Source organism: Carica papaya, chromosome 4, assembly GCF_054855325.1.
Source record: "Carica papaya isolate Zhongbai chromosome 4, ASM5485532v1, whole genome shotgun sequence".
In the NCBI taxonomy this organism is placed as follows: domain Eukaryota; kingdom Viridiplantae; phylum Streptophyta; class Magnoliopsida; order Brassicales; family Caricaceae; genus Carica; species Carica papaya.
The window spans coordinates 21,467,634-21,493,481 of NC_142312.1; the positions used below are offsets into that span (position 1 = coordinate 21,467,634).

General features: G+C 38.5%; 1 protein-coding gene across 1 annotated transcript; it reads right to left on the reverse strand.

Moving 5' to 3' along the window:
• Positions 1–23,070: 23,070 nt before the first annotated feature.
• On the reverse strand, positions 23,071–23,586 carry LOC148266448 (uncharacterized). The gene has a single exon (XM_088219097.1). The coding sequence runs from the start codon at positions 23,584–23,586 to the stop codon at positions 23,071–23,073; it is 516 nt and encodes a 171-aa protein (XP_088075223.1).
• Between the last annotated feature and the right edge of the window lie 2,262 nt (positions 23,587–25,848).

Here is a 25,848-nt window from a genome sequence, read left to right on the forward strand (position 1 = left end):
CTCAACAGAGTGGATATTATTATTTTGCAATATCCAACATATAACTCAACTTAAATGGATTTTTCATATAATTTTTTTAATTTTAATTACTTACTCATTTAGAGTCATCAGGTTGGACATTATCATTTTTTACTATCCAATATATAAATTAATTTGTAAATTTTTTAGCTTTAATTTCTTACTCATTTGGATTTATCAGATTGGGCATTATCATTTTGCAATATCCAATTTATAACTTGATTTATAAATTTCTTACTTTAGTTACTTACTCATTTGGAGTCACTGGGCTGGACATTATCATTTTACACTATCCAACATATAACTTGATTTAGATAGATTTTCTATATAAACCTTTTAGCTTCAATTACTTTGTAACACCCAAGTATTTTAATCCTATTATTATTATTATTATTTTCTATTTTCTTTTTTTTGTATTTGAATTTTTTAGATTTTTAATTAATTTAATTTAATTTAATAAAAATAAAAATAATAATAATGATGAAATTGGGTAAAAATATTATTTGGATTTCATTGAAATTGATTTTGGAAAAAATGAGTGAAAATTTAGATTCTGGGGGTGTTTTTGAAAAGAAAATCAGAAATCGGGGTCAAAATGCAATTTAGAAAAGTTGTGCCACGTCAGCACCCATGTCAGCAGCCACGTCAGTGGCCCGGTCAGCAGCCCCGACCAACCAGGACACGCCGCATGGCAAGAAAATGCTGACCAGGGGAGGGGCCACATGGGCGATCCGCGTGCGCGCGATCGGACGGCCCAGATCCGTTCCCGCGCGCACGGATGGCCCAGATTCACACGTACAGACGACCCAGATTTAATCCCAATTAAATCGCGATCGAATGGTTCAGATTTAATCTTGATGGACGGTTGAGATTAAAAGGCAAGGGGTATAAATAACCCCACCCACACCTGACCACAAAACCCTAGCCGCCAGTGCCTCGCCGGAGAAGAAGAACCAGACGCTAGAGGAGTCGGCCACCGCCACCCGCCGTCGTACCGGGGAAGTTTTTGATCATCGATTGAGGTAAATTTTTTCCCCCTGTCTCGTTTTTCGATGTTGAGTCCGCCTATGGCCAAACCAGAGTCAAACCACCGGCCAAATGGCTGAAAAACCCAGCCGAAGTCCAGCGCCGTCGCCGCGCTCCCCCTCTATTTTTGCCTCCAATGAGGCCCTTCCCGGCCTCTGTTCGATGCAAATTTATGCCATTGTGATCACCGTTCTTTTCTCTACAGGTTGATCGGAGCCAAACATCAAAACATGACTCACGCCGGAGGAGCCGGCGCACCTGAAAGCACCGCCGCCGGTAAGTCTCAGTTTTTCGTGATTTTTTGGCCCACTGAGGGTCCTAGGGTTGTTTTATTTCAGGGACCGATGTAAGTGTGGCAAAATTTGGTCGAAAACGGCCAACCCGAGGCAGATCGTTGCCGTGCTGGAATTTCGATATTGGCCGAAAGGGGCCCTAGGTTTGATTTGGGATTTTTTGGGACACGTACAGTTACTGGTAGTGCGTTTCAGTTTTCCGAAAAAAATTCAGGAAAATTAGGGATAGCCTATAGGCACACTATAGAGTCGAATTCAGACCCCAAAACAAGTAAGGACCCCTCACCCTATTTTCTATCATGGTATTAAAGCTAAATAAATAATTAAACTGTACTGTGTGACTTTATAGATGTATAATTGATTGAGGTTGCCAATGGAGCCCAAGTCTGATACAGTGTTGGTCTGTTATTGTTTGATCTAATTTCCAGTATTAAATGCAGCATGATATTTGATGTAATTATGTTATGGTCTCGTATGTATGAACTATGGTTTCTTTTATTATAGTTTGTATTATGGTGAACCCGATACTGTGTTGTCTTGTTTGGTGTCAATTACTGGTTTACATGTTGTGTATGATTAGATGATTGAGATCAAGAAAAAAGGCAAAAAGGTTATGTGAATTGATGAGTGGATAATGTGGACAGCCTGACTAGATATCCTGGGAGATGGTGGACGGACCGGGTCCGTAGGGAACCCTACTGGGAACATGGTCTCTCATACTGGACGGGGTATGGAGACTTTATGTGTTTTTGCACCCATACCGAACGGGGTATGGGGACGGCCCGTTTCACCCTCATACCGGACGGAGTATTGAGGTACATGGTTTTTGGCGCCCATACCAGACGGGGTATGGGGACGGCCTTGGGATCAGGTTGTAAATGTTAATGATTCACGTGTAGCAGAGACCCCCTATGGATCCCCAAGGATACTAGTAGGCTGGTAAAAGAGGAAATCTGTTTCTGATGATTGAAATGTAAAGGTATGATATGTGTTACGTTATAAAGTGTGTATGATTTCATGATATTATAAGGTTATTGTTTTCATATGTTGTTTTCATGGATCTCACCGAGGTAAATGGACAGTAAAGGTTTTTATATTAATAAACGAGTTCGTTATAAATTATGCTCCATTGGTCATTTTTGTTTTCTACCCACCTTTACTTCCGTGGTGGTGAGATAGTGTGATGTCTTTACTGGGCTGGTGTAGCTCATTCTTTATTTAACTATTTCAGATCAGGAAGACGGAAAAGGGGACGCGTAAAGATCCATAGTTATATTTATAGTTATTATTTCGAGTATCTCTTTTAGTTAGTTTATTCTTTCATGTTTTGATTACGTTTTGGTTATTGTGTAAGGGATGTTAATCAAAATTTTTGTTACGCTTTCGCATTTGAGATTTTTAATACATATATTTCATTTAAAATTTTCGAGGCCGTTACAGTTGGTATCAGAGCCGCGTTCCTCGAACCCATCCCTTAAATAATAATGCTTAGAGAAATATTCACCGATAAATCGTTACTCAACCATTCCTTATGAAATGCAGGTGCAGATAGATGAGGAGAGGAAGACCCCCACTAAACCGAGCGGCCCGGGATAATTCACTTTGGGAGGATGTAGACAGGTTATTTGAGATGATGGAAGGATTCATAGCTGCCCAGCAAGGGCGAGGGGAGAGAAGGGAGTTACCCGACCCTCCTCTACTACCGCAGCTTGAGCCTCCGCTACAGTAGGCTGATCCCGAGCCACCCCAGCACGAGCCTGCTCCTCCAAAGTACCACCCGGCACCACTGCCGTAGTACAACCCGATGCCCCAGCCACGGTACTATCCGGCACCGCCACAGCACGACCCAGTGCCCCCAGCATATCAGCAGGTGCCACCACAGGATCCCCCAGTCTATCCCCAGCCGGGTCCAGTCCCTCCTCCACGGGACCCCGCTCCTTCCTTGATCGACCCGGGCTACATAGAGAGGTACAGGAGACTGAACCCCTCCACCTTTGCAGGGGGATCCTCTTTTGAAGAGGCCCAGTACTGGCTGGCGGAGATTGAGAGAGCTTTCAGGATCTTGGGAGTAGTTCCTGAGCAGAGAGCTGCCCTTGCTTCCTACATGCTGGTAGGGGAAGTAGGACATTGGTGGGAGCTCAAGCAGACCACCCTACCTACACCAGTCACTTGGGAGCAGTTCCTAGCGGCCTTCCATGCAGAGTATCTCCCTGAGCACATCCGACACCTAAAAGAAACGGAGTTTGTTCAACTAGTTCAGGGAAACATGACAATATCAGAATATGCTCGTAAGTTCCTAGAGCTGGGCCGATACTCCCCGGAGACATTGATGGATAAGGCAACACTTGTTAGTACTAGAGCTCAAGACATATTCAGCAGTCCTAGCAAAGGCATAAATCGTTGAAAGAAGCTTCAGCACCCACCCTCAGCCAGGAGGGAGTTCCCGACCCTCAGCTCCGTTCCGTAGGCCAGCACCTACTGCGCCTGCCCAACCAAATAAGAGGCCCAGACCAGCTATCCAGGCCCCTCCTCAGGCTCTAGGGGCAGCACGTGGGAAGATCTGTCAGCACTGCGGCAGAGATCACGGGGACCGACCTTGCTACCTCCTCAACAACACTTGTCGCATTTGTGGCAGTACCCAGCATTATGCAAGAGAATGCCCGAGGAACCAGAATCAAGGGAGGCCTCCTATCTAGGGCAGAGCTTACAACCTTACCCAGCAGGATGCCGACGCCGACCTGGATGTAGTACAACGTATGTATACTATCTGTGACCATGTTGCTCATGTTTTATTTGACACTAGTGCATCACACTCTTTTGTTTCACATGCTTTTGCTTCCAAAATTAATGTATCACCTGATAAACTTGATTCATTATTGTTTGTGTCTATTGCCGGTGGTGAAACACTACTAGGGGAAGCTATTTATAGGGCTTGTGCCGTAGAGATAGCAAATAGAAAACTGAGTGTAGACCTGATAGGGTTAGACACAGGGAATTTTGATGTAATCTTAGGAATGGATTGGCTAGCGGCGTATCACGCCACCATAGATTGCTTTAACAAGAAAGTTGTATTTAATCCTCCTAACGAGGAGCCATTTATAAATTAATGAAATTATTCAGTACTTATTCCTTGATGGCAAGTTTTCTTAACTTCTAGTGCCTTAATCTTGTTGTTTTCTCTGACTAGGCAAGTCCAAGAAGGAAATTTGTATTCAAGAGATTCCAGTAGACCGAGACTTCCCAGATGTGTTTCCGGACGAACTGCCCGGTGTGCTAGTGGACAGAGAAGTCGAGTTCACTATAGACCTACAGCCAGGTACCCAGCCCATTTCGGTTGCTCCTTACCGCATGAGCCGCATTAAGATAGAAGAGCTGAGGAAACAGATCACTGAATTGCAAGACAGTGATTTTATTAGACACAGTGTGTCCCCTTGGGGTGCTGGAGTCACTTTTGCAAGGAAGGGAGATGGAACGTTGAGACTGTGCATTGATTACAGAGGATTGAACAAGGTTACGGTCAAAAACAAGTATCCCTTTCCCCGGATTGATGACCTCTTTGATCAGCTGCAGGGTGCACAAGTCTTCTCTAAAATAGACCTACGATCAGGTTACCATCAGGTGAAGATAAGAACAGAAGACATCCCCAAGACGGCCTTCCGAACCAGGTACAGACACTATGAGTTCCTGGTCACGCCAATTGGGCTAACCAATGCCCCAGCAATCTTTATGGATATGATGAACAGGGTCTTCAGAGAGTTCTTGGATCAATTTGTCATCATCTTCATCGATGATATCTTAGTCTACTCAAAAAGTAGAGAAGAACATGCTCACCATCTTGCCCAAGTTTTGCAGGTCCTTAGAAACAAGAGGTTATATGCGAAGTTGAGTAAGTGTAGATTCTGGCTTGAACAGACCGCCTTCCTAGGAAACATCATATCGAAGGAAGGGGTATCAGTGAACCTCGAAAAGGTTGAAGTGGTACTTGGCTGGGAGAAGCTGACATCAATTAAGGAAATCCGTAGCTTTTTAGGAATGGCAGGTTATTACCACAGGTTCGTTGAAGGATTCTCCAGTCTAGCAGCTCCTCTAACCCGACTCACAAAGAAGAATGCCAAGTTTGAGTGGAATGAAGACTACGAAAGAAGTTTTTTAGAATTAAAGAAGCAGCTGACCACTGCACCCGTGCTAGCTTTACCGAATGGATCGGGAGGATATACAGTTTATAGTGATGCCTCCTATCTGGGCCTGGGTTGTGTCCTAATGCAGTATGGAAAAGTTATAGCATACAAGTCCAGATAGTTAAAGAATCATGAGAAGAACTATCCCACCCATGACTTGGAGCTTGCCACAATCATTCACGCCTTGAAAACCTGGCGCCATTATTTGTACGGAGAGATCTTTCAGATCTATACCGATCATAAGAGTTTGAAACACATATTCACTCAGAAGGATCTCAACATGCGTCAGAGAAGGTGGATGGAACTCCTTAAGGACTATGATTGTGATATCTTATACCATCCGGGTAAGGGCAACGTGGTAGCAGATGCCCTCAGCAGGAAAAGTGCAGGTATCTTAGCCCATTTGATGGTTTCAGAATGCAGACCAATTAGGGCCACGCAACAGGTTCGACTTCATGATCTGAAGAGAGTCACATGTTTAGGCTACCTGACAGTCCAGCCCGAGTTAATCCAGAGAATAAGGGAAGCCCAGACAGTTGACCCTGCCCTGGTAGCCCGCAAGAAGGATGCAAAACAGGGAGGGAGCTCAGAATTCCGAATCTCTGTTGATGGATTACTTCGTTTCCAAGATAGGGTGTGTGTACCAGATGACAGTGAGTTAAAAAGAGACATCATGACGGAGTCCCATAGCTCGAAGTTTGCCATGCATCCAGGAAACACCAAAATGTACCAAAGCATGCGACCCCGGTTTTGGTGGCATGGGATGAAGAGAGACATAGCCGACTTTGTATCTAAATGCTTGGTATGTCAGCAGGTCAAGGCAGAGCATCAGCACCCAGGTAGGTTACTTCAGCCTTTATCGATCCCGAAGTGGAAGTGGGAACATATCACCATGGACTTCGTATCGGGGCTACCCAAGGCACGTTCAGGACATGATGCCATATGGGTAATCGTTGACCGACTTACCAAGTCTTCCCACTTCCTAGCCATCAGGATGACCGATTCATTGGACAAGTTGGCAAGGATGTATATCCGGGAGATAGTCAGATTGCATGGGGTTCCAGTGGTAGTATCCGACAGGGATCCCAGGTTCACTTCTCGATTTTGGAGTAGCTTCCAGCAAGCTATGGGAACAAAGCTGTCTCTTAGTACTGCCTTCCATCCCCAGACTGATGGACAATCAGAGAGGACAATTTGTATGCTTGAGGATATGCTCCGAGCTTGTGTCCTGGACTTTGGGGGCCATTGGGACGACCATCTACCCCTGATAGAGTTTGCCTACAACAACAGCTACCAAGCTAGCATCCGCATGGCTCCATATGAGGCGTTATATGGGCGCTCGTGCAGATCACCGATTTGTTGGTAGGAAGTGGGCGATAGAAGATTGTTCGGCCCGGAGTTGGTAGAGGAGACCACGTCTAAAATAGTTAAAATCAGAAAAAACATTCAGACAGCTCAAAGTAGGCAGAAGAGTTATGCAGATACTCGGAGGAGAGACCTAGCATTTGAGAAAGGCGACCGGGTGTTTCTTAAGGTCACTTCTTTCAAGGGAATTAGTAGGTTCGGCAGGAGGGAAAAATTAAACCCTCGATATAGTGGACCCTTTGAAATCTTAGACAAGATTGGTATTGCTACCTACAGACTAACACTGCCTCCAGAGCTCTCCAGAGTCCACAACGTGTTCCACGTATCCATGCTACGTAAATACAACCCGGACCCTTCTCATGTCTTGGCTCATGAACCACTTTCACTCCAAGAGGACTTGTCTTATGAAGAAGTACCAGTCGGTATCACAGACCGAAAGAGCAGAATACTCTGCAACCGGAAAATATCATTTGTAAAGTCGTGTGGCAGAACCACATGCCCAGGGAGACTACCTGGGAGCTAGAATCAGAATTTAGAGCCCAGTATCCCAATTTGTTCGACCAAGAGTAAGAGGCAAATTTGGGGGACCAAATTTCTTTAAGGGGGGGAGAGTTGTAACACCCAAGTATTTTAATCTTATTATTATTATTATTATTTTTTATATTTTCATTTTTTTGTATTTGAATTTTTTAGATTTTTAATTAATTTAATTTGATTTAATTTAATTTAATTTAATGAAAATAAAAATAAAAATAATGATAAAATTGGGTAAAAATATTATTTGGATTTAATTGAAATTGATTTTGGGAAAAAGGGGTGAAAATTTAGATTCTGGGGGTGTTTTTGAAAAGAAAATCACAAACCGAGTGTCAAAACGCAATTTAAAAAAGTTGTACCACGTCAGCAGCCATGTCAGCGGCCCGGTCAGCAGCCCCGGCCAACCAGGACACGCTGCGTGGTAAGGAAATGCTGACCAGGGGATGGGCCACATGGGCAATCTACGTGCGCGCGATCGGAGGGCCCAGATCCGTTCCCACGCGCACGGACGGCCCAGATTCATGCGTACGGACAGTCCAGATTCAATCAGGCACGGACGGCCTAGATTGCATCGCGATGGACGGCCCAAATTTAATCCTAATTAAATCGCGATCGAACGGTCCAGATTTAATCTTGATGGACGGTTGAGATTAAAAGGCAAAGGGTATAAATAACCCCACCCACACCTGAACACAAAACCCTAGCCGTCAGTGCCTCGCCGAAGAAGAAGAACAAGATGCTGGAGGAGCCGGCCGCCGCCACCCATCGCCGCACCGGGGAAGTTTCTGACCGCCGATCGAGGTAAATTTTCTCCCTCTGGCTTGTTTTTCGATGCTGAGTCCGTCTATGGCCAAACCGGAGCCAAACCATTGGCCAAACGGCTGGAAAACCCAGCCGAAGTTCAGCGGCGCTGCCGCGCCCCCCCTCTGTTTTTGCCTCTGATAAGGCCCTTCGCGGCCTCCGTTCGATGCAAATTTCATACCACTGTGATCACTATTCTTTTCTCTATAGGTTGATCGGAGCCAAACATCAAAACGCGACTCACGCCAGAGGAGCCGGCGCACCCGAAAGCATCGCCGCCGGTAAGTCTCAGTTTTTTATAATTTTTTGGCCCACCGAGGGCCCTAGGGTTGTTTTATCACAGGGACCGATGCAAGTGTAGCCGAATTCGACCAAAAACAGCCAACCCGAGGTAGATCCCCGCCGTGCCGGAATTTCGATATTGGCCGAAAAGGGCCCTAGGTCTGATTTGGGATTTTTTGGGACACGTGCAGGTACTGGTAGTGCGTTTCAATTTAAAAAAAAAAAAAATTCAGAAAAATTAGGGACAGCCTGTAGGCACACTATAGAGTCGAATTCAGACCTCAAAACAAGTAAGGACCTCACCCTATTTCCTATGACGGTATTAAAGCTAAATAAATAATTAAACTGTACTATGTGAGTTTATAAATGTATAATTGATTGAGGTTGCCAATGGAGCCCCAGTCTGATACAATGTTGGTCTGTTGTTGTTTGATCTAATTTCTAGTATTAAATACAACATGATGTTTGATGTAATTATGTTATGGTCTCGTATGCATGAACTACGGTTTCTTTTATTATAGTTTATATTATGGTGAACCCGATACTGTGTTGTCTTGTTTGGTGTCAATTACTGGTTTATATGTTGTGTATGATTGGATGATTGAGATCAAGGAAAAAGGTGAAAAGGTTATGTGAATTGATGAGTGGATAATGTGGACAGCCTGACTAGATATCCTGGAAGATGGTGGACGGACCGGGTCCGTAGGGAACCCTACTGGGAACGTGGTCTCTCATACCGCACGGGGTATGGAGACCTTATGTGTTTTTGCGCCCATACCGGATGGGGTATGGGGACAACCCGTTTCACCCTCATACCGGGCGGGGTATTGAGATTCATGGTTTTTGGCGCCCATACCGGACGGGGTATGGGGACGGCTCTAGGATCAAGTTGTAAATGTTAATGATTCACGTGTAGCAGGGACCCCCTATGGATCCCCAGGGATACTAGTAGGCTGGTAAAAGAGGAAATCTGTTTCTGATGATTGAAATGTAAAGGTATGATATGTGTTACGTTATAAAGTGTGTATGATTTCATGATATTATAAGGTTATTGTTTTCATATGTTGCTTTCATAGATCTCACCGAGGTAAGTGGACAGTAAAGGTTTTTATATTAATAAACGAGTTCGTTATAAATTATGCTCCATTGGTCATTTTTATTTTCTACCCACCTTTACTTCCGTGGCGGTGAGATAGTGTGATGTCTTTACTGGGCTGGTGTAGCTCATTCCTTATTTAACCATTTCAGATCAGGAAGACGTTGTTCCCGAGCCCGTTCCGCAGGAAGACGGCGAAGGGGACGCCTAAAGACTCCATAGTTATATTTATAGTTCTTATTTCGAGTATCTCTTTTAGTTAGTTTGTTCTTTCATGTTTTAAGTACGTTTTAGTTATTGTGTAATGGATGTTAATCAAAATTTTTATTACGCTTCCGCATTTGAGATTTTTAATACATATATTTCATTTAAAATTTTCGGGGCCGTTACATACTTACTCATTTGGAGTTACTAGGCTGGGTATCATCATTTTATATTATCCAATACATAAATTGATTTATAAATTTAGTTGCTTTAATTACTTACTCATTTGGAGTCACCAGGTTGGACATTATTATTTTTAATTATCAAATTATAAACTGATTTATAAATTTTTTATCTTCAATTTTTTACTCATTTGGAGTCACCAAGCTGTGTATTATCATTTTGTAATATCCAACATATAACTTGATTTAAAATATTTTTTATATAATTTTCTTAACTTTAATTACTTACTCATTTGGAGTCACCAGGCTGGGAATTATTATTTTACACTATCCAATATATAAATTTATTTATAAATTTCTTAACTTCAATTACTTACTCCTTTGGACTCAGCAGGATATGTACTATCATTTTACAATATCCAACATATAGCTTGAGTTAGGTGGATGTTCTGTATAAATTTTTTAACTTTAATTACTTGTTCACTTGGAGTTACCAAGTTGGACATTTTCATTTTGCACTATCCGATATATAACTTGATTTGGATAAATTTTTTATACAAATGTTTCGGTTTAATGACATACTTGTTTGTAATCATCAAGTTCAACCTTATCATTTTGCACTATCAAATACATAACTTGATTTAGATAAATTTTCTATATAAAGTTTTAGGTTTTGATGACTTATTCATTCAGAGTTACCGGGTTGAGCATTACCATTTTATATTGTCCAATATAAAGCTTGATTTAGATTAATTTTCTATATAAATTCCCACATTTAATAACTTGTTTGAAATGCTTTACAATTTCCTCATCAAAATATATGGTAAGAAAAATTTTGAAAATTGAGATAATAATATCTATATGTTATAGGAATTTATCATGTCCAAATTATCCTTACTTGCAGAACGATATGAGATGAAGCTTCTTAAAAGTAGTTATTAATAGCCATATTTTATTTCATATCAAATTTGACGAGATAATGAAAATAGTGTCAACATCTGTTTGCGGATGAATAAAATTTGAATAACACATCAATACATAATATTGTATAATTACCAACCTACTTCCTAGTATATATATATATATATATATCAAGTTTGGTAAGATAATGCCAATATTTTTCATGTTTCTCCACACATAAATAATAGATTAGTAACAAAAAAATTATAAACTTGGAAATAAAATTATAGCAAAAATTACAAAACCATCATGAAGTTTAACTTATTATATATAAAAAAATTAAAATTTGATGTAGAAAATCCTAAAGTATAGAATACCATACCATTACCACCCTGCTAATTATTTTACATGTCCATATTACCATATAAATCCCTCCCTAGATTTAACATATTAAAAGGAAATATAAAAGTAATATAAAAATTAAGAGGAACAATTACAAAATCCACCGTCTGGTTTAACATTTTATTGGAAAAATCCTTACCATACAAATTTGAACAAAAAACCCTAGCTGAACTTTTTTAAGTTTCATATGCCTTTCTCAGAATTTTTCAATAACCATTTTCCTCTTCTCAACCGTTGCCAAAAAAGGCTTTTGATGAAGCTTTTCTATAGAATTATTCTGATTTGGCTCAAGCTTTCACCACGGTGAGTTATCTTTCATAGTGTATTATTTTTCTTGACGTGTTTGATGATTGCTCAACTTCTCTATTAATTTTCTCTACATTGATTCAAAATTATTTATCGTCCATTTAAAACCATAGGGACTTTAAATATGTTTTCTTGAGAGATTTTTTAATCAGAATTTTTGGCTTATCTAATTAAATTTTTGTGTTCATTATTTCATTAATTTGATCAATCTTACCAATAAATTTCCAACAAAATAGAAGGATTTAGATAGTCATGCTTTTAATCGAATATTCTCTATTAAAATTCATATTTTTTAAAAGATTTTATCTTTGAGAGTCTATTTTTTTTTCCAAACGACTAGAACCTCATTGGATTGCCGTTCCTCACCTATTTCCTTCGTACACATTAGTTATGCTCATGAAAAAGCACAACATGTTTAGGACATGGTTATAATGTTTTCAATTAATTTTTTCTAAGATATTAGATTAACAACACTCAATCATTTATAGTATATTGAAATATCATATTTTAAATATGAAATACAACACATTGCATTGTAAATCTATTAAATACGCACATATAGTTTAATACCATGTGCACTTATATCCGTATATCCATCATGCATTTTTAATGCACTATTTATTTTCATTTTCTTTATCATGTCTGTCTTACAAATTTTTGTTAAATAAGAATAAATTAATTTTGTATACTTTTTAAGTTGATCTATATATACCCACTATTTACATTCTCCACAACCTGTATGTTCTATTTTCATTTGCATTTATATAGCCATTACATATTATACATATGTTTAAACCGTAGACAAGTAAATAATTAATTCTTCTTGGATGAATTTCAAGAACTTGCTACCTTGTATAACATCTAAGATATGTAAATACAAATTAATTGAATTTTTTATTCTATATGTAATTATAACGCAGTATGCATGATACTTTTAGAGTTTGTAGTTTGACTTTAAAAAATATTAGTTTGGTAGTGTTTTGATTCAAAGTATTAAGAAAAATATCAGAAAAAGTATCAATTGATGGCTCTATACATATATAATTTTAGACGTCGTAAACTTTTAATTTGTGATTAATGACATCAATGAAAATATTAAAAATTTAAGTAGTATGGATTTCGACATATATTTTAATTCTAAATTAAAAAATATATAATTATTCTATATAAGAACTAATTTATAGACAAATAAAAATCAAATTAGGGTAGAACTAAAACATTATAGCCATGGAGTTAAGAAAGTAAAATTACCGAACTTCTATGTTTGGTGTCAAAATCATTATGTGTCTTTGTTCTCTCTCTCTTTCTCTCTCTATCTATCTATCTGTATTTTATAAAAGAGTGAAATCTAATCCCTAATATGTATTAAGTAATGCATACAAGTTATTGACCTCTTTTGTGACAATTTAAGTAAGATGAATATTCGATTTGGATGGAAGTATTTACTATTTGACTTGGCAATGAAATTAGATCGGATTTATTTTTAAATATTAATTTCTAACTATGCATTAATGAAGGTTTTTAAACTTATTTTTGTTTGTATTATTTTTATCTATCTTACTGGGCCTGTAAAACTCACCAAAATCCACATTTTTCCAGATGTAGAGTTGGAAGAAAATACTGGGAGCCATGTTTAGAATCCTTTTGGGGGGAATAGTTTGGAGCAAACTACTGTTTTATTTTGTACTCGAGGCTGCCATTTTGTAATTAGGTTATCCTTTATTTTTGTACCCTATGATTAGGTAGCCTATTTGGTATATGGATATAACTTTTATAAATTTTGTATGGGATGTATAGTTTTTCTGCAATACAAATATTTATTTTACATCTGCTCATTTAAATGTTGGTGCCCTATCTAGCATTAGGATGTCACAGGTAGTATCAGAGTTTGGTTATAAGAATATCCCATATACTTGAGGTCTGGTTTTCTTATAATAGGATGTAATCTAATAGATGACCTAAACCCTAGATGCTCTAGAAATACTTGTCTCTAATTTTTTTTCCTTGTGTTCAGTATGCCACGGGGAAGACCACCAGCAGAGAGACATGACCTGAACTCTTAGAGTTAGAAATTGACAATGGTCCAACTAGGGTAGAATTTTCTAAGGTACTCAGAACTATTCAGGGTTTAACCCATGTTGTGGATTAGTAAGTGCATCTATATCAAAATGATCGTCAGCGCCTTGTTAATAGCAGGTTGCAAAGAATAGGACCACTACTAACAGTATTGCCGATTTTCGAAAACTCAGTCCACCCGAATTTAATGGTCGCCCTGACCCTATGGTAGCAGAACTTTTGCTTATGCAAATAGAGAAGACATGTTTTGTTTTGAATCTATCTGAGGAGTAGAAAGTTCCCCTTGCAGCTTTTATTTTGGTAGTGAGGTGGAGCACTAGTGGCACCTTAAGAGAGATATTTTTCCCACCCCTATCACTTGGACAACTTTCTGGATGCGTTTTTCTAGAATTTCTTTCCAATATGAGTTTGAGAAAAGAAAGAGGATGAATTCTAAGAACTTAAGTAGGGTGGCATGTCTGTTAGTATGTATACTACCAAATTTGTTCAACTTTTCATATTTGCACCATAAATGGTCTCTACCGAGGCCAAGAGGACTAGGCATGTAACACCCAAGTGTTTTTTTTCTTAATTTATCTTATTATTTTTATTTTTATTTATATGAATTTTTTTAGATTTTAATTTAATTTAATTTAATGAAAATAATAATGATAAAATTGGGTAAAAATATTATTTGGATTTAATTGAAATTGATTTTGGGAAAAAGGGGTGAAAATTTAGATTTTGGGGGTGTTTTTGAAAAGAAAATCGGAAACCGGAGGTCAAAATGCAATTTAAAAAAATTGTACCACGTCAGCAGAGACGTCAGCGGCCCGGTCAGCAGCCCCGGCCAACCAGGCCACGTCGCGTGGCAAGAAAACGCTGACACGGGACGGGCCACGTGGGCGATCCGCGTGCGCGTGATCGGACGGCTCAGATCCATTCCCACACGCACGGACGACCCATATCAAATATGCGCACGGACGGCCCAGATTCACGCGTACGGACGACCCAGATTCAATCAGGCACGGACGGCCCAGATTGCATCGCGAATGACGGCCTAGATTTAATCCCAATTAAATCGCGATCGGATGGTACAGATTTAATCTTGATGGACGGTTGAGATTAAAAAGCAAAGGGTATAAATAACCCCACCCACACCTGACCACAAAACCCTAGCCGCCAGTGCCTCGTCGGAGAAGAAGAACCAGACACCGGAGGAGCCGGCCGCCGCCTCCCGCCCCCGTACCGGGGAAGTTTCCGACCGCCGATCGAGGTAAATTTTCTCCCCCTGGCTCATTTTTTGATGTTGAGTTCGCCGAAGTCCAGCGGCGCCGCCGCGACCCCCCTCTATTTTTGCCTCCGATGAGGCCCTTTCCAGCCTCCGTTTGATGCAAATTTTATACCACTGTGATCACTGTTCTTTTCTCTACAAGTTGATCAGAGCCAAACATCAAACCGCGACTCACGCCGGAGGAGTCGCTGCACCCGAGAGCACCGCCGCAGGTAAGTTTTGGTTTTTCGTGATTTTTTGGCCCACCGAGGATCCTAGGGTTGTTTTATCGTAGGGACCGATGTAAGTTTGGCCGAATTCGGCCTAAAACGGCCAACTCGAGGTGGATCACCGACGCAGGCGGCGGCGCCGACGCTAGAGCACGGCGGAGCCGCCATGCCGGAATTCCAATATTGACCGAAACGGGCCCTAAGTCTGATTTGGAATTTTTTTTGGGACACGTGCAGGTACCGGTAGTGCGTTTCAGTTTTCCAAAAAAAATTCAGAAAAATTAGGAATAGCCCGTAGGCGCACTGTAGAGTCAATTTCAGATCCCGAAACAAGTAAGGATCCCTCACTCTATTTCCTATCACGGTATTAAAGCTAAATAAATAATTAAACTGTACTTTGTGACTTTATAGATGTATAATTGATTAGGGTTGCCAATGGAGCCCTAGTCTGATACAGTGTTGGTCTGTTATTGTTTGATCTAATTTTCAGTATTAAATGCAGCATGATGTTTGATGTAATTATGTTATGGTCTCGTATGCATGAATCATAGTTTCTTTTATTATGGTTTGTATTATGGTGAACCCGATACTGTGTTGTCTTATTTGGTATCAATTACTGGTTTACATGTTGTGTATGATTGGATGATAGAGATCAAGGAAAAAGGCAAGAGGTATAATGTGGACAGCCTGACTAAATATCGTGGGAGATGGTGGACGGACCGAGTCCGTAGGGAACCCTACCGGGAACGTGTTCTCTCATACCGGATGGGGTATGGAGACCTTATGTGTTTTGGCGCCCATATGACGGGGTATGGGGACGGCCCGTTTCACCCTCATACCGGACGGGGTATTGAGGTTCATGGTTTTGGCGCCCATACCGAATGGGGTATGGGGACGGCCTTGGAATCAGGTTGTAATGTTAATGGTTCACGGGTAGCGGTGACCCCATATGGATCCCCATGGATACTAGTAGGCTGGTAAAATAGGAAAATATGTTGTTTAATGATTGAAATGCAAAGGCATGGTAAGTGTTATGTTATAAAGTCTATATGATTTCATGATGATGATAATGTTATTGCTTTCATATGTTGTTTTCATGGATCTCACCGAGGTAAGTGAACAGTAAAGGTTTTTATGTTAGTAAACGAGTTTGTTATAAATTATGCTCCATTGGTCATTTTTGTTTTCTACCTACCTTTACTTCCGTGGCGGTGAGATAGTGTGATGTGTTTACTGGGCTGGTGTAGCTCATTCCTTATTTAACTATTTCAGATCAGGAAGACGTTGTTCCCAAGCCCGTTCCACAAGAAGACGGCGAAGGGAACGCCTAAAGACTTCATAGTTATATTTATAGTTATTATTTCGAGTATCTCTTTTAGTTAGTTTGTTCTTTCATGTTTTGAGTACGTTTTGGATATTGTGTAAGGGATGTTAATCAAATTTTTATTACGCTTTCGCACTTGAGATTTTTAATACATACATTTTATTTAAATTTCTGGGGCCGTTACAAGGCATTTTCTAAAGGGCCTCATATCTAATATTTGTGATCGTGTGGTCATGTTCAAGCCAACTACCTGTGCTGAGGTTTTAAATCATGCTCAGATGGTGGAAGAGTTGTTAGCTGCCAGATTCAAGCAAGCTAGTGGTTCTAGGTTTTTTGAGCATATGAAGAGAAAACTAGTTCAGGGTCTAGTTGATAAATAACCCAAAATTACTCCAAATACTACCCCTCCTTCATTAGGTATTGTTCCTCCTCTTACCCCTATTTGTAAGAATTGTGGAGGTAAGTATGGCAATCGCCCCTATTATAAGGCCACCAATGTTTGTTATACTTGTGTGATGATTGGACACTGTGTGAAGGATTGCCCACATGAGACCCATAAACATGTTAATAGAGGCCGTGTATACCAGTTGGTTGAGCCTGATGCAGAGGCTATACCAGCAGTCATAGAAGGTAAGCCTTCTATTTCTAATTCTTTCACACGTGCCTTGATTGATTCAGGTGCTATGTACTCTTTTGTCTGAGTTAATTTTGCTAAGAAGTTGATTGTTAAGCCTCTACCTTTAGGTAAAACACTAGTTATAGAAACTCCTGCTAGGGACTTACTTGTTTCAGACTTGGTTTAGAAGTCTTCTAAAGTTAAAGTTACGGGTAGGGACTTAGTAGTAGACCTCCTACTCATGGATTTCCAAGGTTTTGATCTAATCTTGGGTATGGATTGGTTACCAGTTTACCATGCTACCCTTGATAGCTTCGATAAAATTGTAGTATTCCATCCTCTCAATAGTGAACCTCACTCCCTACATGTAAAAGAAACTAAGTAATAAAATATGTATATTTGCCTTTTATTTTATAATGTTGTAATTCTAATAAAACTTCTAATGTCAAAGAAAATATGAAATCCCCTCTCCTAATTCAGTCTTCTTTGGAAATTAAGAAAAATGAATTATGATCCAAAGATCCGTAATATTCCTATGGTAAGGGACTTTTCAGACATCTTCCTTGAGGAATTACCTGGTATATCTCATGAAAGAGAAGTTGAATTCTTTATCGATCTATTGCCTGGTACACTCTCTATTTCCAAGACTCCATACCAAATGGACCGAGCTGAGTTACAAGAGTTGAGTAGTCAACTATAAGAACTCCAGTATAAAGGGTTCGTCTGGCCAAACACTTTCCCTTGGGGTGCTCCGATTCTGTTTGTGAAAAAGAATGATGGGTCAATGAGAATGTAACACCCTGCTAACCTTCGCTCTTAATTTGTAATTGGGAAACCCCTATTTATTCGGGCCTTAAATCCATATGAGCTCTTTTAAATTATCTCCTAATCGTATTTCATAAATTTAATTCGTATTTTTAATTTTATTCAAAAAATTATATTTTATGATTTTATTATTTTTTCCAAATTTACCTTATTACTTTTATTATTTTGTTATTTTGTTTTAAAAATAATATTTTTGGGGAAAAGATGGAAAAAGGGGCGAAAACCTGCTGGAAAACGACGTAGGAAAAACCCACCATCGTGGGCATTGCAGGCTCTACGCGCGTGCGTGCGCGCTGCCAGCACAAGACCTGCGCACTGTAGGCACGTCCCGTCCGTGCAAGGCGCGAGGTCGGTTTGCACATGCGTCCCATCGTGCGCGGACAGGCAAGGCATCAGGCACCCTGTGTGCACGTCGTTTGTGCAGTAGGCCTGTGCAGTAGGGCTGTGCGCATGGGCCTGCGCACGACCGACTTGGGGAGGCGAGTTACTACCTCGAGCAGTGCACCGCTGCCCATTGGGTGTCATGGGCTGCCTCGAGTGGTGAGCCGACAACGGTTGGGAGGTTTTTCCTCCATTTTTTCCATCACCGTCTCATTGTGTCACATTATTCTTTTTCCACTCAACTTTTTCTCTCATCACCAGATTTCATCACTTCGCACAAATCTAACAGTCCCCATTTTCTATAAATAAGGACCCCTCTTTTTTATTTTCTTCATCACTTCCATTTCATTCTTCCATCCTCCAAGTGCTTAGAGAGAGAATGAGAGAAGAACAAGAAAGTTGTAAAAAAGCTTCAAGGTTTCAGTAAAAAATTTAATATTTCTTTATACATCTTAAGGAGCATTTCTAGAATTAAAATTATGAAGCTTGAAATTTATGATTTATGTTTAATTGTTTATATGAAGTGAATTTTTCTTGATAAAACATGTTATAAGATTATATAGGCACTTGGTGATTTGCATGTGATTTAAATAATATGATTTTGGTGATAACTTTTTGAAATACGAAAAGGAGATTGAGCATGAAATGGTATGAAAAACATGTATCTGTATTGACATGTATAATGCATCAAGTGTCTCGTTAGATTTTTTATCTCTGAGGGAATTCTGTTTATCCCTCCCACATCTGGTCTGAAAAGATGTGAGAGAACTGCTCCCTGTGGATGACGGCGTACCCTCTGACAAGAGTGGTGACGCGAATTATATGTTAAGTACTATGGTGACTATAGAATATTTGATAGGACCAGGACCACTGTGGTTGGCACAGTTGTGATCATAGATCGTGTCATTGTTTGGCAAGCCGGAAATGTACCGTGAGCAAATTTTCACTATATATCTGATCTGGTCATTCCAAACGGGTAATCAAAAATCTGTATCTGCCCTTAGTAGATGGAAGTCAGAATGACTTCGCAGAGCATGACACAAAAATCTGAGCATTTTATGATTTATTTAATTTTCTTTATTATCAGCATGATTGATTTGATAGTTGTAACTATGATATGATGGATCTGACATTTTCTTTAATCAATAAATTATTTTCATAAAGTAAGAAAGAACCATGATGTGACCCCTCATGGTAAGTGTTGATGACACACTTATTTACTTTTAAAATCTTATGATATTATTTAAATACTATTTTCCTTATTGATTATATGGAACTTACTCATTTCCATGCCACCCTCCAAATGAGGAAGATAGTAAGGAACCGGTCGCTAACCTACCCCTTGATGTCTTTAAGTATCCCGTGGATCCACAAACCTTAAGTGCATGACTTGTCCCGCACTCTGATGAGTCCATTCATTAGTGAAAGAAGTGGCTATTTTTGTCTTTTGATATTTTGTTGCCACTTTTGGACTCAGTTATATATATGTAATTGGAACTTATATATATTTTGGTAAGGAATTTGTAATAATTTTCTCTACTACATACAATTATTTATCATGCACTCGTAATTTGTTTCTGTATCTAGCACCCTTATGGCTTTATTAGTATTTGGGATGTCACAGAGAATATATATTAACTACTATGATATGAATCGGGTAACAATCAAAATCAAATAACCGTTACCCAGAATCGATGATTTGATCGACCAACTTCAGGGTGCTTCTGTCTTCTCAATAATTGACTTGATGTCAGGATATCATCAAGTATGGGTTAAAGCTAATGAAATTCTGATGGGTGTGGAGTCCACTAAAATAAAATCTTAATTAACTAATAAAACTGAATTGTAGTAGTGGTAAGAAATGTCGAATCCACAGGGAATTAGAAACTTATTTTTTTCATTGAACAACGAATGAAAAGTAAACAAGGGAGAGTTTTTGTAAAACTTAATACACAAAATACAAAATAAGTAATAAGTAGAATAATATTAAACAAACTCTTAGCTATAAGTTTAATAAACAATTATAAAAAGAATTTCTAGCCGATGAAATAGCTAGCTCTAGTAATAAAATTTTTCATAGATCTAAGGATTTATTTTATTTAAATTACAACAAACCAGTTATAGTTGTCGAAAATGTTATGATAATCAATCCTTTCTTATTTCTAAACCAATCAAGAAATGTTCATTAGTTGGTTCTTCGCTGCCAAACAGTCCTGAGAACATCCACAGGATTGAACTTGCCAATGATCTTGAGAACTAGAAGAACCTGATTCAAGTTGCTGGATTCATTTGCGTAAATCGGTCAACCAGATTACTTACCTCCTTAATGCGACACTGATCATTACTATGTGCCAGAACCACTCAAATAATTATGGATTTGAGGGGTTCGACTAGCTGCTTACTGTCTCTCCAACGTTCAACGGGGCTTGTTCAAACGAGTTCAAGACTACAAATATGTATAACTGAAGAAAAATAAATAAATACCAAGATTTAAATAAAATATAGATTAAACCAATTTGATCTAATAAATACATCACTAGAGGTCACTAAATCTGAACTAGGAAAACAAAAATAAGCCAATCATCATGGTATCAATTTTTAACAAAAATGAGTTCTTAGAAAGTAAAGAGAAGAAGAAAGATGAAGAAAAAAAATTGCAAAAGTAGCAGAAGTTGCCACATGCGGCATTGGAAATAAGAGATATTGATGAACCTATTTAGTAGCCACCCTCTCTATAGAAAAATGGCTAGGGTTTTCTTTTTTTTGTTGATTAGGATCATTTCCTTGATTTTTTTCTTACCCCAAGCTTTCTATAATATTTTCTCCTTGATTTTCGACCTTAGATCTTAGCTAGAATGATATCTTTTTTTCATATTTGAAAAGTGCACATTTTAATTTAAATCTGATGCTATGCACGACTCTTAGCCTTGCTCAAGGCTAAGTTATTTAGGATAGGACATGCTACTGACTGCTGAACCCAAGCCTTGCCCAAGGCTTGTTTCTGGGCTGATGACTCATTTCACGAATTCTTCCTCTTTTCATGTTGTTTTTCTTTGTTCATCTTTATCTCTTAACCTACAATAAAATACAAAAAATAGATCGGATTATATAGCATACCAACCAGTTTAACAACTCAAAAGTGGGTGATAATGATGTTGTTTTTACGCACTATCAAACTCCTCCACACTTCTCTTGTTTTTGTTCTCAAGTAGCACACAGTACATACCACCAATTCTTATCTCCTCACCTCTAACCAATCCTAATCATTTTGTCACAACTCGCAAGTTATATCTCAACTTTCGAATTACAAAAATAACCAATACTAGTAGTCTGTAGGATGGGTTTCAGGGAACTACACCAGTGAATAACCACTTTGACTGATATCCAAACATGACGTGAGGGAAAATTACTAATTTTATCACATAAAAAGTTTCATTGAGAGGAACAATCAATACCTAGTAGAATATCCACCAAACATGTCTAGAAATAAGGATTTCATGAAATTGCTTCATGCTAAAAATAGAAAATCTATTAGTGGCCAATCTTTTTGTTTAAAATGTCATTAAACTTTTGACGCAAGGATAAATATTTGTGATGAATGCATCCAGTTACTCAGTTAGTATTGATTTCAAGTATTATGAGTGTGTTTTACACTCTATCTCATACTTTCATCCCAAACATATTTTTGGTAGTGAGTGCATTTTACACTCCATCTCACCCATCGCATGCTAGCTAATTAGTTATATTCATCCAAACCTTTTTTTTAATCCTAGACATGAACCATAGAATTCTAGGCACACAAATTTAGACAAGGTAGTAGGGTTGTTTCTAAGTATTGACATTCATTCAAAAATAAGAGAAAATTAATTTTTTTAATATATAATCCCTAAACAAGTCATGTATAAAAATATACAATCAAATATAAGTATTCAAGGCGTGTAAAAGATGAAAAACAATATGCAATTCCTAGGAGGTGATTATAAGTGCAACTCGAGTTTTGAAAAATCTCATTTGAGTTGTTTAGAAATACATAGATAGTTGTGAAAATTGGAGCACAAAAATTGTTGGAGGTTTATGTGTGGTGTGAAAAAAATTAAGCAAGGTGTAAATACCTAGAATGATATGCCAAAAAGAAAAACTAGCTACCTAAGATTTGAATGCATAATGCCTCTCCCCCACACTTAAACTACACATTGTCCCCAATGTGATGCAAATAATGAAAAATAAAAGTGAAGTGACGAATTAATTCCCCTCGTTACTTGACTTAGAGGTAGGGTGCACTAGGAAGCATCACATTTTAAGAACCAGCAAATGTGTTGCCAGGAGATATAAGCCTTGAGCAAGGCTTATGTGGGGAATGACACACGATCATTCTTTTTTGGGATTCTATTGATTTCTTTGTTGTACATATGACACAGCCATGCTGAGCAGGCACACGACCGTGTTTCCCTCACAAAAACACTTTGGTGGCAACATACGGTTGTGCTTTAAGGATCTGGCAAAAGCCTTGGGCAAGGCTTGTTTAACTGTTCTAAAGTTTGACTTTATTTTACTCCAGAACTTGAAGTCTTTGTCCCTACACTCCAATAACCATAAAAATCACTAATGCAAACAATGAAAATTTAAAAAAAAATGAAGAAAAATGGATGGGTTGCCTCCCATCAAACACCTTTATTTAATGTCCTATGCTAGACATTATCAATTTTTAAACACTCAATTCAGTTTGTCTTTTTGTAGCCTTCTTAGCTCATTAGAACTTATCACCAAAAGGGTCTTCTATCCTCCCAAGAACACATATTTCAAATGGTCAGGTGGCAGTTTGAGCTCCAGTTTTGGTGCCTGCCAAACAGAAAATACAATGTTCAACTTATCATCATGTCTTGAATCAAAATATTTTTGACTTAGAAGATCTACAGTATCCACTCCATACACATAAAACACATCACTAGAATTCTTCATATCATCATAAATATTAAAATTTTCCATTTCTCCATCAAATTCCATAGTGAGTGTACCATCCTGCATATCTATTTTTATTTTGGCTGTACTAAGGAAAGGTTTTCCTAGCAAAATATTAGAAGCATTAGATGATTTATCATCTTCCATATCTAACACATAAAAATTAGCAGGAAAAATGAGATTATCAACTTTGACAACCACATCCTCTAGAACTCTTTCAGGATAAACAACAAATTTATCAGCTAGCTGAATTATAACACCTATTTCTTTTGATGGACCAACATTTAATCTTGAATAAATGGACAAAGTTATTGATGCTCCCAAATCACACATGGTTTTCTTTATTTTTAAAGTGCCTATCTTGCAAGAAATAGCAAATATACCTTGATCCTTGCATTGGAGGGGTAGTTTCCTCTGAATTATAGCTTAAACATTTTTCCCCCACACTTACCATTTCATTGCAGCTTTACTTTTTCTTGTTGGCGCATACCTCCTTTAAAAACTTGACATATCGAGATACTTGTTTAATTGTATTGAGTAAAGGAATGTTTACCTTAACCTTGCGAAAAATTTCTAGAATCTCTTTCTCTTCTTTTTATTTCCTTAATTGTGCAAATCTTTGTAGAAATGGTGGAGGGATTTTAAATGGTGCTAGCTAGTCAGGATTTGGGTTTGTTTTGTGTGTCTTGCTATCACCTACGACTTTTGGTTCTATGTTTTTTCTATAAGCCTTGCCCAAGTGGGAATTTTCCAACAATTCCTTATCACTTCTCAATGTGATAACACTTACATTTTGCCTTATATTGACCTTAATTTGAGATGGTAATTTACTTTGGGATTCTAGCTGTGACATCCCAAATGCTAATTAAGGCATAAATGTATCAGATACAGAAATAGATTACGAGTGCATAATAGTTAAATATATGCAGCGGAGTAATTTATTACAAACCCCTCACAAAATATATGAGTTCCCAATTATATATATAACTAAGGGCAGAAGTGGCAACAAAATACAAAATATTAAAATGCAAAAAAGACCACTTCTATCATTATGTAAAAGGACTCATAAGAGTGTAGGACACGTCATGCACTCAAAAAGGTTTATGGATCCACGGAATCCTCAAAGACTTCAAGGGGTAGGTCAGCAATCAATTCCTCACTATCTTCCTCATCTAGAGGGGGCATGGAAAGGGGTGAGTTCTATGTACTTAGTAAGAAAAACAGTATTTAAATAATATCATAAGATTTTAAAGGTAATTAAAGATATCATCATTACTTACCATAAAGAGTCATGTCAAGGTCCTTTATTAAATTATAAAAATAATTTATTTTATTAAAGAAATCATTGAACCATCATATCATATCAATCAAATATATATCATGCTGAAAATATGGAAAATAAAAAAACTCATGATATACACTATTTTTCGTGTCATTCTTTGTGAAGTCATTTCGACTTCCATCTATTGAGGGCAATATGGATTCTTGATTATCCATGTGGAATGACGAATTTATTTCATTTATGACAGCAATTTATAGCTTGCCAAACTAAGACACGATTTATGACCAAGGTTGTGCCAACCATAGCGGTTCTACATGTTAACTATGGCCACGACCGTACTTCACCAACGGTGACCCTTACAATCATATCGTGTCACCACTCTCATCAGAGGGTACGTCATCATCCACAAGGAGGGATCCTCTCATGTTTTTTCAGACCATGCAAATCATAATGAATTATGAATTATGCCTAACGAAACACATTATGAATTATGCATGCCAATACCAATACATATCTCTCATGTCTATATATCATCTCATGCTTAATCATTTTTCCACCATCAATAGCATCACACATCAACATTTATTTTGAGCATCAAAACATATAAATTACACATGTAAATTAATAAGTTCATAAATGATCATAAAACATGCATTATCACATAAAATTACTTCGTTTAGGCATGAAATTCAACCATTTAAATCATAATTTAAATCTCATTAATTTTAATTTTAGAAATCTTCCTTAGAATGTTTAAAATTAAATACAAATTTCCTTACCGAAACATGGATGTTTCCTACACCTTTTCTTCTTCTCCTCTTCTTTCTCTCTCTAGATCACTTCCTCTCTCTCTAAGCTCTTGAAGGGAGGGTCTCTATTTATAAAAAATGGGGACCGTCAGATTTGCGCCAAATGACAAAATTTGGTGAGGAGGAAGAAAGTCAATGGGAAAGAAGTGATGTGATGACTGACAGATGTGATCGACGGATGGCCGATGCAACATGACGGTGGTAATGACTGACGGATGTGAGTGACGGATGGATGATGCGACATGACGATGGCATAAAAAATGAAGGCACGCCACACAAACAACGATGGCACGTCACCCAAGCAACGATGGCACGCCGCCTGAAGGTAGCACACAATGCCCAAGGGGTGGTGCACATTGCCTAAGGTAGTCGCATGCTGCCTAGCCAGTCACATGCTATAGTCCTAGCCTGAAGTGGACACCGACCTAGTCGGCCATGTGCAGGCCCTACAATGCATAGGACGCTGCGCGTAGGCCTCCCATTTGCAGGCCCATGCGCGCAAGC